Source organism: Diabrotica virgifera, chromosome 2, assembly GCF_917563875.1.
Source record: "Diabrotica virgifera virgifera chromosome 2, PGI_DIABVI_V3a".
Classification (NCBI taxonomy): domain Eukaryota; kingdom Metazoa; phylum Arthropoda; class Insecta; order Coleoptera; family Chrysomelidae; genus Diabrotica; species Diabrotica virgifera.
In genome coordinates, this window is record NC_065444.1 from 97,871,235 (window position 1) to 97,887,526 (window position 16,292).

At 37.1% G+C, this 16,292-nt stretch overlaps 1 protein-coding gene across 1 annotated transcript; it reads left to right on the forward strand.

The window, feature by feature from the left end:
- Positions 1 to 225: 225 nt before the first annotated feature.
- LOC114333344 (zinc finger protein 239-like) lies at positions 226 to 13,565 on the forward strand. Its single transcript, XM_028283207.2, has 2 exons — positions 226 to 732; positions 9,178 to 13,565. The coding sequence occupies exons 1-2, from the start codon at positions 510 to 512 to the stop codon at positions 10,095 to 10,097; spliced, it is 1,143 nt and encodes a 380-aa protein (XP_028139008.1). The 5' UTR covers positions 226 to 509; the 3' UTR covers positions 10,098 to 13,565.
- Positions 13,566 to 16,292: the final 2,727 nt, after the last annotated feature.

Consider the following 16,292-nt stretch of genomic DNA (forward strand, 5'->3'; position numbering starts at 1 on the left):
GATACGTATTGTTAGGTTCTGTATCGATACCCTATGATATCGTAATCAAAAGTATCGATACAAAATATCGCCACCTTTATTTTGACATGTACGCATGCGCAGTATGGTGTCCGTCCTTTTTTTTGGTCCTGACCTGGCCCACCCACCTATAATATTCAAGGAAAATAAAGGACAAACTTTGGAAGGAAAATAAAGGACAAAGAATTCTCCAAACCGGTGTTGCAAAAGGTATTGCATAAAATAAGGGGTTGAATTTTCGATACGATATTATGATTCGGTGTATCGATACCAACTAATGTATCGATACAAAATATCGAGTATCGAAATATAAAGTATCGATACCTCAAAGTATCGATACGTATCGAACATCCCTAGCTGTGACCATGACAGACTTTAAAAAATAAACATAGATAAGGGGGTGAAAATAAACAGCAGTTTATTTTTTAAGGTTTTATTTGCTTTTTTTATGTTTAAATTACTTTTGATAAACAAAACCAAAGTTTAAACAAATGGAAGTAAAACAAGAAGTTAGTGATGAGATATTATATCAAGCAGAAATATATTGTAATGCTGTTGATGATGGTCCTTTGGATATTAATAAAATTGAAATTAAAGAGGAATCCAAATCAGAAAGTGCATACGATGCATTTGATTTGCACTTGAAAGAATTCGCCATAAAGACTGAAATAGAACAAGAGGAACTTACGTCATTTAAAGAAAAAGAGTTAAATGGTAAGTAATACTATGGGCGAAGTTCCATAAACCTGAAATATATCAACACAGTATTAAAAACAAAATATCAATGCATTCTGCTTCAGCTAGGGTAGCAATGCATTTGTATTGGGTACCTACTCAATATTCATTTTTATGTAGTTTCTATGAAACACTTTTGCCATAATGTTAAAATAAAGTGTGTTCCTACAGTCATGAGTCTCCCGTTTCTATGCTTTTGAGACAACCACAGTGTGTTACGCCTCAGCTTCATATTCACATATCATCGTCGTCAGAGCCAAACCTCGTATGTACATATATTTAATAGTTCATACGAGGTTTGGCTCTGAATATGACAATATGGCCAATTATAACATATATTCACAACATATGGTAAAGATTTAAAATTGCGCCAAACCTTTGGCGTGCACGCCTTCCTGTGCCGGATGATCGCTGAGAATTTCTAGTTATCTGCTTGTGTAATAAACAACGCACAGCACTCTAATGTGAGGGATTTGCCTGGTAGGCCTTTCCAACGACAGCTGGGTTTAAAATTATCAATGACTGGATAGATGATGATGGTAGGGTGACTCATTGGACCATAAATTTTCTCTTTTTGGTCTATATAAATGACCTGCCAAATGCGGTGATTAGTGGTTCCTCAAACCTTGTAAACTTTGCTGATGACTCAAACGTGCTATTTTGGGAAGAAACATTAGAAACACTCCTCACAGTGGCAGAACAAACTCTGGACAAGGCTGAACAGTGGTTCAGTGGAAATTGGCTGGTGCTGATAAGACAGTATTTGTTTACTTTAGAACCAGCTAATCACGAGAATAGTTCCCAGATACAGTCAATATTTTATCACAAAACACAGAACCTTCTTGATCAGTTAAGTTTCTTGGTCTTCATATTGACCAGAACTTGAATTGGGGGGAACAAATAAAAAATGCTACAAAAAAACTAAATAGAGCCTGCTACTCATTAAGAGTTTTGAAAAGCTATCTAGACCAGGAAATCTTACTATCAGTATATTATGCAAACTTTTATTCTATTATGCGATATGGAATAATCATCTGGGGTGCTTCGGTGGATAGCTCTTCATAGTCCAAAAAAGGCAGTCAGGCTGATCCTAGGACTAAAGGCGAGAGAATCCTGTAGAGGCTGATTCAAATCACTCAATATACTCACTTTCTCAGCTATCTATATACACTCACATGCAAAAAAATCGATCCACTTAAAAAATTTGGTCAATTTGATGTCACGAATTTCCTAAACCTGTTGTCCGATTTAAGTGATTTTTTTACCATGTTATAGCCTTATTCATTAACAATACCGCTGTAATAATATTGTTGTTAGACAGGTAAACTATCATTGTATACTGGGTGTATGAATCAAACTGTGTTTTTTTCTCAAAATTCGCATCACCCTGTGGACTATTCTAGCATTTATAAAATACTGAAATTAAAACCCAACTATAGCCTCAGGTGTTCTTAACATTCTGTTTTTAGATTCACTTGCTTATGTTGGATAATAAAAAAAGTTAGGTCCTTTAACAACTGGCCATGTTCGTCATCAGTACAGGGTGTTTTTAAATAAATGCGACAAACTTTAAGGGGTAATTTTACATGAGAAAATAAGGACAGTTTGCTTTATAATCATATGTACGCAAATGCTTCATTTCCAAGATACAGGATGTTCAATTTTTTTGTACAAACTGACGATTTATTTATTGCTTTAAAACCAGTTGAGATATGCAAATCAAATTTGGTGGGTTTTAAGACGTAGTTATTGCACATTTTTTGACATACAATTAAGAATTTAATATTCACCGTTGGCAAACAAAGTTTTTTGGGTTGTTTTTTTTTTGGGAGGTGGGAATCTTCTTAAGACCGTCTGGGAAGGTGTCCCAGGTGTGTCGGATTCAGCCCGTCCTATCTCTATCTTGCCGGGCCGCCTACCGACTAAACCCACCTCCTCTTTCTCCAGCCGGCGGGTCCGGAACCGCTCTTAGCGAGCATATCTGACCCGTCGACCTTACTCATAGCTCCCCTCCGGCACTCCCAGCATGTATTCCACGGATTAGCCGGCCGCCTGGCCGCCCCCCGCCCCCGCGCGCCGCACCAGACCGGTCGCCGCGCGCCGCACCAGACCGGTCGCCGCGCGCCGCACCAGACCGGTCGCCGCGCGCGGGGTAGTGGGGCAGCCAGGACGCCACCCAAACCAAGATGGAACCAACCAAAGAATGCCAGTTGACAGTTACGAGCAACTCCAATCATTCATGCTTTCATCTATGCACGCCTTCTCATCCACCCATTCAGTCACTCACTGTGATATTAAGATGGGACAGTCTGTGTAGGTCAGATGTAAAAGGTCCTTCCCCACTGACTGCTCCACAACGATACGAACAAATATAACATAAGAAAAAGAAACAAGAATAAAAGAGATGAGGGAGAAAAAGAGAAAATAAAAGAAAGAGAAACAGAGAATAGAAAGAAAAGATAGAGAACATGAACAGGAAAAAGTAGAAAGTGAAAATAAAAGAACGGTAAGAGTTAAAAATAAAATTAAATAGATTAATTAATAAAATCCGATAAAATAATAAATAACAGATAAAATCAGCTAAAAAGTAAAACAGATAAAATTAAATAGGCAGTCAGCGTGGTTAGGGTGTATAGGGTCCTCCCCCCGCTGACTACCAACCACAACACAAACGATTTTTTTGTAAATAAATAATATGATATGTAATATGGGTCATCCCGCCTGTAGTCGTCTCTCTTTTTCTTCTTTGTGCTTCATGGTTTTTGTGACAAAAGCAATGAACAAGTCGAAGTCCCTCCCGCTTCCGATAATTCTATCCATGAGCTCTTGTGGCTCACCTAGAGGAGACCCCAGATCCAGCTGCAGCTCAGTTCGCCCCGCACGATATGCAGGGCACACGAATACGACATGCCGCGCGTCATCCACCACCCCACACTCAGGACATAGATCATCCACCGTTTTCCTTATACAGAAGGTGTAGTTCCTGAACGATCCATGTCCCGTCAAGAACTGTGAAGTAGTAGATGACGCGACGATGTCGGCACTCGTACCACTTCACTACATCCGGAATCAGGCAGCCTTTCCGACTTCAGTTGCCCATTCCCTCTGCCACATCTCCAAGACCTCTTTCTTTCTTGTGTCCCTGAACCAATTGCTCCGTTGCCCCTCTGATGCATTCGGGCCCTTTCTCTGGCCAGGATGTGCACCGGCACAGACCCAGCCACCACTTGTAAGGCAATGGTTGAAACGGTTCTGTACGCGCTGCACACCCTGATCAGAGTTTTCCTTTGTGCTCTAAGAAGCATGTCTCTGTATTTGGCCATCTCTAGCACCTCGTGCCACACTGGGGCCCCGTATAGTAAGATGGACATGATTGATTGTAACATTACTACTCGTTTTTGTGATCCCGGACCCCCTATATTTGGCATTAATTTGTTTAGTGTGGAGGTCCTTTCTTCCGCCTTCCGACATGCCCCTTCTATGTGTGGTCCGAATTTCATTTTGTCATCAAAAGTTATTCCTAAGTATTTAACTGTTTTCTGGGGTCTTATTACAGAGTCTTTGTACTGGAATAATATATTTTCTCTATATCTCGGTCCCCTTAAGATTATCGCTTCCGTTTTCTCTACTGCTAGTTTTAGATCATTTTCTTCTATCCATTCCGCGGTTCTTTTTATAGGGTCACCTAGGTAAAAATATGCAAATTTGATATTAAAATAAAAAATATATATTTGCTTTTAATTGAATGGTTTCAGATTTTTAATGAAGACTTTCTGGTTAATTGTCACAATCATTGCACAGTGAATAGGCATGTTGCATTTTTAAAATTCCTTCTACATTATGTTTTATTTAAGAGGGTAAGGTGTCACACTATCCCTTCATTATGGGGTTACTGTGACTAGGATTAGGGATAGTGTAACAACTAGCTTTTTTTGCCATTTAAAAGCACCTAGGATTCCCTTGGTGTGACAAAGAAAGACATTACAAAAATATTGTAATAATTTTTGGCATTTAAAAATTCGACAATTTTAGAAAAAAAAATGTGAAATTTCTTATTTAAAACACCAATTTTTTTATTAAACGTAGGTATTTTATTGAGAACCTCTTCTTATTTTACAAATTCAGTAACATCTAACATTCAAAAACATCGACTTTTCCATTAAAAGTATACCGAATTCTTTCACCATTAGGATCCGATATTCCTATAATCTGAGACATTCTAATAAATGAACTGTATTTTTCATTAACAACAAAACACTTTATCCTTATCAACACTTCTTAATCCTACCACTTCTATTTCATCTTTATTGTCATCAAAGTTTTCAATTACACACACATACCTAAAAGCAGTTCTACCACGCTTCCCACCCATAAAAGTTGCAACTATAAAAGAGCCTTGTTTAATATCTTCCTCGTTTACAGGTTTTAGTGTTGCATTTTCCTCTAAGAATTCCTCTTCTGCTTCGTCACTTTCCTCTAAAGACATATCTTATATCTCCTCATCACTATCTGATTCATCTTTCTTTGACTTTTTCTTGATTGTTTTTGGACAGGTTTTCTGTTTTCCTTTAATGGACTCCGCCTTTTTGTCTTTAAAGAACTGATGTACATATTCTTCTTTTGTTATTATTTCTGCAGTATCAAATCTTCGTTTAACGTTCTTTTTTACGCTAGTTTGAACTATCTTTTCCAGAAGCATATGCTCAAACACTTTCCCTGGTGTTTCTTGAACAACAGAAAGTTCGGTGATTTGACACCTTTGTAATGGACTGGAGGATTGGCCAGTGATTTGATGCTCTTTTAATAGAGTGATAGATGATGAACCAGCGATCCCTTGCTCTTCTGATGAACGGTTGCAAGTTATTGTCAACCATACCCTGATCAAACTAAGGTAGTAAGTCGTGATAGTGTCACATGTCACACTATACCCTTGCTTCACTGTCACAGAAACCCCACATTGTGAAAATCTGTGGGGTTACTGTGACATACCTAAAAAAATAATAGATAAAGACAATTAGACCTTTAAAATAAGTTTAAATGTTTAAAATAATTTATGCAATACTATGCAGAGAAAAAATCATAGTAAAATACAAATAATTTTGAAGAAATCCAAAATTTTGACTAATATATCAGAATTTCAAATTCGAATTAAAATACATACATAAATAAATACTATGATTTTAACCTAAAAAACTGAAGGTACTGAAACAATGTTTTTTAAATAATCTGTTGAAATGAAATAGAAGTGTAATATAACATAATATGTAAAATAAAAGCACAATATAAATTATTATTTAATGTTGTCACACTAACACTGCTATCACACTAACCCTAGGTGACCCTACTCGCATTTTTTTAATCTTTGTATGAAGAATTTCCAATTTTCATACAAGTTACCTGACATCTGCATCGAGTTTATTGCTGCCTTGAATTCCATTATGCTTCTTATATGTTTTTCTTAACGTATTCGGTTTGGTTTCGGTTTCGGCACCATGTAATAATATAATGTAACACGTGGTAGGGTTCTTGGTTAACTTTGGAGGAGAGGTTATAATGAAACAACTTGTATCTATCGTGTCTAGATTCAGAATGGTTTTATTTCTGCTTCATTTTACTTGTCGCTGTCACGTCACTCTTACAATGTTACCAACTTGAGTGCGTTCCAAATACTACCTATTTACATACATCACAGGAGTAATGTAACTAACTATAGGCCAATAAGTATTCTTTCTTTTATTCTTAAAATTCTAGAGAATATAATATGCGACTCTATTAAAACACCTTTATGCAATGTACTAATTGAAGAGCAACATGGTTTTCTTCCAGGTAGATCAATTTCGACAAATCTCTTACTTTTCACATAATACATATCTGATGCTTTGAAAAGGAGACTACAGGTAGATGCTATTTATACAGATTTCTCTAAAGCATTTGACACTGTGAATCATAAATTATTGTGTAACAAGCTTAAAGCTATTGGATTTACAGGCAATCTGTATAACTGGCTGTGTAGTTACCTAACTAGCAGAATACAGCTTGTTAAGATAAAACACTTTCAATCTGGTGAAAGTTCCGTAACATCTGGTGTTCCACAAGGAAGCCACTTAGGGCCTTTCCTTTTTAATATATTTGTTAATGACATTAAATCTCAAATTAGCTCTAAATTTCTGCTATTTGCTGACGATTTAAAAATCTTTAGAATTATCGAATCCATCTCAGATTGTGAAATACTTCAAATTGATATTAATAAAATTATGGCATGGTGCAAATTGAATCAAATGACCATTAATGTTGGAAAATGTCACTATATTAGTTTCTGTAGAAGAATAAACAACCTCTTTTATAATTACAAATTATATGAAGAACCACTGAAGGCTGTATTAACTTTATTAGAAAATGCCTGTGGCCCCCAGTGCCTACAGTTGCCTACAGCAAGAAATTTCTGTCAGTCAATTTTGGGTGACGTGGCAGACAATGTGTTAAACTCTCATACAAAAATCGGACTGCTATTTATCGCCAACATAATTCCTGCCATTTGACATGTTCTACGTGTCAGACTTATTAAAATGCATTATATAAAGTTTGCTATTGAATCAACTTAAAAACAACCTGCTAGTTTTCACAATCATAAACTTGTCAGGATGACACGTTCCACAAATAAAACTTCCCATGTTCCAGTGTTCCCATACATCCGCATGGCGAAGCGGTCATGTAACCACTGTACCACTGGTAACAGTTAAAAATCTTGCAAATAAATATTTTATGACTTTTATGAAATAATTCCATTTATATTTTTTACCAATAGAAATATTTGTTAATAGTACCTAATTCAGTAAATAGCCAACTAGACGCACAAAAATATTGGTGAGATTATGTGAATCAGTTGCACGTTATTTATTATACGTTGTTACCACTTTTGTATGTGGTTACGCGTGATGATCTTCGCTATCGACCGGCTCTGGCGACGACGTGGGCGCGCTGTGTATCAGTAGGCTTGTTACCATATTTTGTTTTGGTTACGTTAGTTTAGTACCTATTACAGATTACAGTGTGCCTTCATTTAAACATGGAAGAGTGTCGCTGCGTAATCGATCAACTACTTGAAAATTAATTCTCCTTGTATAATTTTGAAGAAAAAAAAAAGGAGAATATTTAAAATGGAAGACCAACACTTATTTTAAACAATTTTAAAAAAGAATCAAAAGAGCAGTTCGATATTTTAAATTTAGTTGGTACAGTGAAAATCCTTGGTTATGTGGTTGCAAGAAAAATAGACTATTGTTGGCCATGTTTTCTGTTTTCTACAGAAAAAAAAAGGTGGCCCAGCGGCTGAGTCCACGATTTAAATAGTTTTAGTACCCTTTCAGACCACGACACCGGTGTCCGCTACCGGTTTTCAATTATAGCAAACCATGCGCCACAAAAATCAGCCAGACACTCAAAAGTGGCTCGTCTGGAGTCGTTCATTTAAAATAATGCTTTGCTGCAGGATGGCGAACACCGGTGTCAGAGATCAGTGTCCCAGTCTGAAAGGGTAGAAGGGTACTTGAGTTTTAAAAGGGAGACTTGAAGTTTCTCCGTTACATGTAAGATGTGTGTTTAATTCAGTTTGGCAAAACAAGAATCGAATGTTCTCTTAACCAAGCTTTTAAAGCAAATGTTGCTAAACATAATTAGATTGTTAAAAGAATAGATATGATATATCGTTAGAACACTTAGAGATGTATGTTTTTTGTCAAACAAGAATTAGTGTTTGGAGTCATTTTGAGGACGATGACTCTGACAGTCGAGGCAACTTGCCGAAAAAGATCAAACATTTTTCCAACATCTAGAAATATCAATCGTTTTTTCGGGAGTTTCAAGTGATGTACAAAACGACATTATTGAAACCATATCTGCATTTGACGCTATGATATGCAAGGTGGCCTAACCCACAACCCACAATTTTGCCAAAACACTTTTATTACATTAAAGTTATCCTTTATTTATTTAAGAAGGCAGATATTTTCATATGCAGAGTGGCTCAAGCATTGGTTGCTTGAGCCACTCTCCACTAATATTTGGGAGGTTCAATTTTTTTTAAATAAGATTTTTTACATATCGTTTTGGTAACACTTTGGAAAAAGTCACGCGTCGCCATTGTATACATCAAAGTTTGTCCGACTAGACACCGTTATGCTATTAACACATTTTCAACTTGCTATTAAGAAACTTTTTTTTGGTACGCGCGATCCAGGCCTATTATGCTTGTCCTGCTATTTTAATTGTATTTCAACTGTATTGAAAAAAAAATTTATGTTCTCTTTTTATATAATTAGGTTGGTCGTAAACAACTGAATAATATTAATTTAGATTGTAACAATTTTAGTATACATATTGCAGGTATAATTTTTGGCGAAAAAATATATGTAGTTTTTATTTTAGGCTTTCCCCCAGAGGAGAACACATTGGAAAGTATGAAAACAATACCCATAGAACAACATATGAGTCAACCCGTCGAGGAAAATACATTAAAATGTGATATTTGTTTTAAGCAGTTCACCAGAAAATCTAGTTTGAAAACACATTTGAGAGTGCACACTGGAGAAAAACCTTACCAGTGTGACATTTGTTTTAAGCAGTTTACTGCAACAGATTATTTGAAATCACATTTAAAAGTACACACTCGGAAAAAACCTTATAAGTGTGAAATTTGTTTTAAGCAGTTCATTCATGCACAGAATTTGACAAGACATTCGAGAGTGCACACTGGAGAAAAACCTCATCAGTGTGAAATTTGTCTTAAGCAATTTGTTGAAAGGACAAAATTGAAAAATCATTTGAGACTGCACACTGGGGAAACGCCTTACAAGTGTGAAATTTGTTTTAAGCCGTTTACTGCAGCAACTGCCTTGAAAAGTCATATGATAGTGCACACTGGAGAAAAACCTTACCAGTGTGAAATTTGTTTAAAGCAATTTGTTGACAGGTCAAAATTGAAATGTCATTTGAGACTGCACACTGGAGAAACGCCCTACAAGTGTAAAATTTGCTTTAAGCCGTTTACAACATCAACTACCTTGAAAAGTCATATGATATTGCACACTACACCTGGAGGCTACAAGTGTGAAACTTGTTTTAAACACTATTCAACAGAATATAATTTAAAAGTACATTTGAGAGTACATACTGGAGAAACGCCTAACAAGTGTGACATTTGTTTTAAGCTGTTTGCTACAGCAGCAACTTTGAAAAGACATATGAGAGGGCACACTGGAGAAATGCCTTACAAGTGTGAAATTTGTTTCATGCGATTTCGTGAAACGAGAAGTTTAAAAAAACATTTGAGAGTGCACAATGGATAATAATTTAAACTTAAATTTGTATTCATGTGTTTTTAAATTACGTAATTTGAAACATTTGTTGTTAAGCAGATTTCTCAAAAAGATCAAACAAACTGCAAAGAAATTTGTTTTGAACGGTTTTTCCTTAGTTGCCTTAATATTGTTAAATGTGTTCTGTCGTTTTTTAAAGCAGTTGATTGGGAAAAACATTTGGTAATCTACAATGGAATAAAATGTTAAGTGTCCAGAGTTGTTCAGCCGACGCTGAATAGTGAAGACGTGCAGAGAGCGCCAGTTCTATACTGAAATCAGCGCGTCGGGGTACTAAGACCACGCGGAGTGAAGAACAGCTGAAAAATTGGAAAATAGTCTTCTTAAATGGTCTTTTTAGACCAACTGTGAGTAAGACACAGTAAATAGGACGATATTTCCCAATTTTAAAGCAAATCCAGAGGCAAAATCTATATTCATTGGATGTAATTAGCCGTGGAAATTTAATTTCATTGAATTTTCAAGGAGGTTACACTCCAGAATATAGAAAGCGAAGAAGCAAGCGGGCTTCGTGCCCGTCGGGAAATTTATGTGCCCCCGTAGTGATGACACTGTCAGGTGTGTAAATTTGAAATACACATCGGGCAGAAAACGGACACCTGGGTCAGAAATCTGAGAACTGCAAGAGGAACCCTCCCTATCGCAAGCTAGGGTGTGAGTCAGCCGCGTAGGTCCCTGGGACGGCACTCAGAAATTGGCTGGACAAAGCCAAAAGCAAAAAACAGATTCATTTAAATAAGCAGTTTCTAAAATGTCGTCGGACAAAAATATGTCGACCGAGCTTTCAGAGCTCTATGACTATGTGAATTTAACCCATTCCCAAGAAACAAACCCAGAGACAGAGTCAGTGGCCGTTACAGCCACTACTCCAGTCCCTATCCTTCCCCCTAGTCCACTCCAGTCGTCGTCAGAAGGTGACATCGAAATGGACGAGGCAAACCCTGAGGTAATCTTCTCTGAAGATGAAGTAACTATAAACGATTCGGATGGCCCTCAGCCAGATGAATCAATCACAAAAATGTGCATTAGTAACCCTGGTTCCCTTCAGAACAATCTTGAAGTTTGGTACACCAGCAGGTTATCATACCCCCTCAGGGAACAACAAACTCATCTGAGTTAACAAAACTCCCACAACTTGATGCTGACTACGACAGTCGCCGAGTAGAAGGCAAGAATCCCACAAAAAGACCGTGTAAAATCCCAGACACGGAGAGAAAAGAAGACGATATGACAAGAACCGTTCAGCGTCTATTGGAAAAACTCGAAGAGATAGAATTCGAGAAAAAACGCGAACAAAAAGAGAGAAAGCACAAACAACAAGAATTCCAGAAGCTAATTGCCGAATTAAGAGACATAATAAGCGTCAAAGATGAAGAAAGTAGACGAATGATGGATCAAATGATGCAACTAACAAAAACTATTCACGATATGACCAAAAATCAAAACACACAACCCGTCACAATAACGGAAGTAAATGAAAATCAAATGTGTTGGGAACAGACAGAACGGGACACAACAAGAAGAAGAAAAAATAGAGGCAAATCCCTACAAAAATAAAGCCTACCAAAAAGACAAAACAGGCAACAGAGACGAAGAAAGAGGACAACATAAGCGTAGCTGAAAAGCAAAGGCGCATTGTTGAAAAGAGAAAAGAAGAAGAAATGAACGAAAACATGAGAGCAAGAAATGAAAGAAAAAATAAAGATACACAAGTAATAGAAAATGACGAGAAAGAACCAAAAAAGGAAAAAAAACACCCAGTCGGGCGAAGACGCAGACGACGAAGGGTTCACAGAAGTAAAAAAAGCAAGTTAAAGAAAGAACAGAGGAAAAAACGAAAAAGAAAATCCGGCCAAACAAGCAAAATCTACAACGGAAAATGAGGCAAAAACCAACAAGGGCAAAAACAGCGATAAATCACCTGAAAAAACAAAACCAGAAGAAAAGGCTGCCACAGCTTCGACCAGCAAGACTGTGGAGACAACATAAAACAAAAATCGAAAACTGCCACCAATAATATTAAAAACTGTAGAGGCAGGTCAAGAAATTTTACAAGAAGGTGCCAATCAAGGCATAATAACAGAGAATAAGTTCGCAAAATCGGGCAGGAGCATAGTAATCCAAACTAAAAACAGAGAGGATTACCACGGCATGCTCAAGATACTCGAAAACATAGCAAACGGACCGAATATCGCGTATCCCCTTGACGAGGATATAGACAGAACAAAAAGAGTGGTGATACGAGGGCTAACAAAATGGACAGACATAGACAACTTAGGTGATGAAATAGACAGTCTAAATATAAAAATTGCGGACCTTTTCCGAATGATATCGAAAAAAGACGGTAGAGAACTGCCCCTCTACATGTTGACATACTATGAAAGTGACACTGAAAAAGTAAAAAGAATAACGAACTTATGCCACATGAAAGTAGAGATTGAAGAAGAAATAAAAAATAAGAACGAAGTTTTGCAGTGCTACAACTGCCAAAACTTTTTCCATGGCTCCAGAGCATGTAAATGTTTCTCCAGATGTGTGAAATGCGGAGAAAACTATGCCACCAGGAATTGTGTCAAAGAAAACAACACACCAGCCAAATGTGCAAACTGTGATGAGGCTCACACAGCCAGCTACAGAGGCTGCAAAAAAGCGCCAAAGAAAAGGGTGAAAACAACAACTAGCACCCAGAAATATAAGTGCACACAACGTGCAAACCACAGCAAACATCAGCTATGCCGCGGCCACACAAGGCAAAAAGGACGCTACTGCAGATAACAAAGTACTAGCAGTAGTACAAGAACAAATGAAAATGTTCGCCGGTATGTGTGAACAAATGACACAAATGTTTAATGCTCTGGGGCTAGCGAAAACTGCATAATGTCAGAACAGTTGGAGGATCTACGAGTTGAGTCATGGAACTCTGGCGGTTTACGTCGGAAGCTGAATATACTAGATGAGTTTACCAACAGACTCAATATATATGTCATGGCACTGCAGAAAACAAAACTCACCGAAAAAGTGAAAACCAAATTCCTGGGCTATGACATCTATAGAAAAGATCATAGATCTCTCTCGGGCGGCACGGCTATCATGTAAAAAAAGGAATAAAACATCTACATATTCCGACACCTGATGGTCTGGTCACCTTAGAAGAGTTCGGATCTATGCGGCTAACGAAACGCTGAAAATAGCCTCGGTGTACGTCAGACCGCATGACCCGATCCTAACGGAAGATCTAAACCTAATATTAGATTCAGACGAGCCAACAGTCATCATAGGTGACCTAAACGCGAGATCACCCAACTGATTTGACAGGAAAACCAATGTTGTTCTGAAGCTATTTTCTTGTGGCATTTTTATATATTAATAGTATTTTGTATTTTGACAACGGCACCCGATTTGGGCGTCGAAACGTTAATAAAAATCATTTTTTAATAATATTGTGGCTTATTTCCCATTCTAAATAGTTAAAATAGGAAAACCAATCAAAATGGAAGACTACTTTGTGACTATCTAGAGAGGAAAGAAAACACGTATGCAATCGGACCAGTTGAACCAACACACTTCCAAGCAGAAATACCAACACACTTGGACATTGCAATTCTACACAATATTGGACAACAATATGAAATAACATCAGTGAATGAAGGCGACGGCAATCACAATCCAATTATCCTGACCCTAGGAGCAATAGAACTTAATCACACACAACCATACAAGAAAAAAAGGACAAACTGGCCTAATGTCAAAAGAGTCACCAGCGAAAACATCGGAGCTATACCAAATATCAACAATATAACAGAATTAGAAGAAAGTGTGATTAAGTTAGAACAGGCAATACAAAATGCCATAGAAGTCAGCTCCAAAGAAGAAACAACTAATATTGGAAGAGGTAGGTTCAAAGATATATCAGAAGAACTAAAATAATTAATCAAAGAAAAGAACAGAAGGAGGAGAGCCTACAGAACAAGGGATCAGGAAGATAAAATAATTTCAAATGTACTAGACAGAGAAGTCAAAAAGCAACTCGCAGAACATCGCAATGAAAGCTGGGACAAATATATCCAAGAACTGGATCCAAATAAATCCGGGTTCTGGAAAGTATCTAAAATATTAAGAAATGAAAGAAAACCAATTCCAGCCCTACACGGAGAAAATGGAATAGTATACACAGAAATAGAAAAGGCAGCAGTTATGAAAGATACCCTAGAATTGGGAAGCATGAAAAATTACCACCCAGAAAAAGACCTTGACTTCACAGAAGAAGTAGAAAATAATGCTAGAAGGTTGAAAAGGAAGAATAGGCCTAGAACATACGTCCCCAGAAGAAATCAAAGAACTAATAAAAATGACTAATGCAAAAAAAGCGCCTGGGCCAGATAACATAACAAACAGGGCATTAAAAAACCTGCCAGCAAAAATAATAGTTTACATCACGAACATAGTAAGTATACTAAGATTAAGATACTTCCCGGATAGATGGAAAGAAGCAAAGGTTATCATGATAGGAAAACCGGGGAAAAATTGGATCTTTCCACAAAATTACAGGCCAATAAGCTTACTACCAGCGATAAGCATAATAGTGGAGAGAATAATTCTTAAAAGACTAAAGCAAGAATCAGAGGCACTAGGAATTATCGCAGAATCGCAGTTTGGATTTTGATCAAGGCATTCATGTGAGCTACAAGTACTAAGACTAACGGAGTACATAACTAAAGGGTTTAATGAAAATATGTACACAGCTGCAGCCTTCCTCGACGTAAGTAAAGCTTTTGACAAAGTATGGAATGAAGGTCTGCTGCACAAAATGCATGAGAATTGATACAGTGAGGCAATGACATACCTCCTTGCGTCATACCTAGCAAACCGAAGGTTCAGAGTTCGAATAGGGTCCACCCTGTCCGAAGTCGGAACATTGGAAGCAGGGGTGCCTCAGGGAGCGGTGTTGTCGCCTTACCTGTATACCATCTACACAGCGGACCCACCAGCATTTCCAAGAACCCTACTAAGCTTATATGCTGACGACACAGCTATAGGAGCAAACAGTAGAGACCCTAATCTAGCCAGAAATCTTTTACAAGGAGCCTTAAACCAACTGCAGGAATGGTGCATACAATGGAAAATAGCACTAAACCCCGAGAAAACACAGGCTGTAGTGTTCCAATGCAGATATGGTGGACCAGAAAGAGAACTAAGAATGGAAAACACAAACATAGCATGGAGTAGTCAAGCGAAATACCTAGGGGTTACGCTTGACAAAAGTCTCACGTACACAGAACACGTGAAACAAACGGTCAACAAAGCCCAAACTTTAAGAAGCAATCTCTCACTGATAGGGAGGAGAAGCAAATTAAGATTCAAAACAAAGATCAGAATGGCAAACAGCATAATCATACCAACTCTCACATATGCGTCTGCAGCATGGGGACACATGCAAATCTAACAGGAAAAAAATCCAAGTAACCCAAAACTACATACAGTTGACTCCGCGAGTCTTTACCCGTGCGTCATCATTTAAAGCATACGAAATAAGTCGGAAATCTATTTCACGCAACAACGAGTGACAGAAAGTGGCTACTGTTCCGATTACGGGTTATATTATAAAATTTGACGTTATCAAATATATAGAATGTCAAATGTTAGTTTTGCTTCAAAATTTTTGTGCAGAATTACAGCTACATTCGAAGTAGCTTAATAAATTCTTTTATTAATATTGATTAATAAATAAATAAACAATTTATAAAAAATTCAATAACATATTTTATTTTTGTTATTTTATTCACTTTGACGGAAACCTAAACACAATCATTTCTTTACTGTGTGAATGACGTTAGCTTTGTATGTTTTAAATATAAATTGCCAAAATATAATTACTTACCTTAAAATTTCAAAGCCCAATATAAAATTAGTTGTGAAAACAACTGTTTGTGTAATATAAAGAAACTTCAAAACGCAAAAATTCGACAAAAACCGCAAAAAATTCAACTGACTGACAGCCACAAAAGTAAACAAAGCAGAAACGTCAAACAAATTGTGCTTAAAATATGAAAACATACCGAATCGTCTTTTTTTGTACCTATCTGTTTTCAATGCACTGAGTGTAGATGGTTCATAAAAATAACATGTGTTTTTAGTTAATAACAAACGGCAGCTGGTTTGTCATGA

Bases quoted from the DNA above. Each gene is read 5' to 3' on its own strand.
- LOC114333344 (XM_028283207.2), top strand. From the start codon at position 510: ATGGAAGTAAAACAAGAAGTTAGTGATGAGATATTATATCAAGCAGAA. The intron at 733-9,177 runs GTAAGTAATACT...TTTTTATTTTAG, and splicing joins TAAAGAAAAAGAGTTAAATG to GCTTTCCCCCAGAGGAGAAC.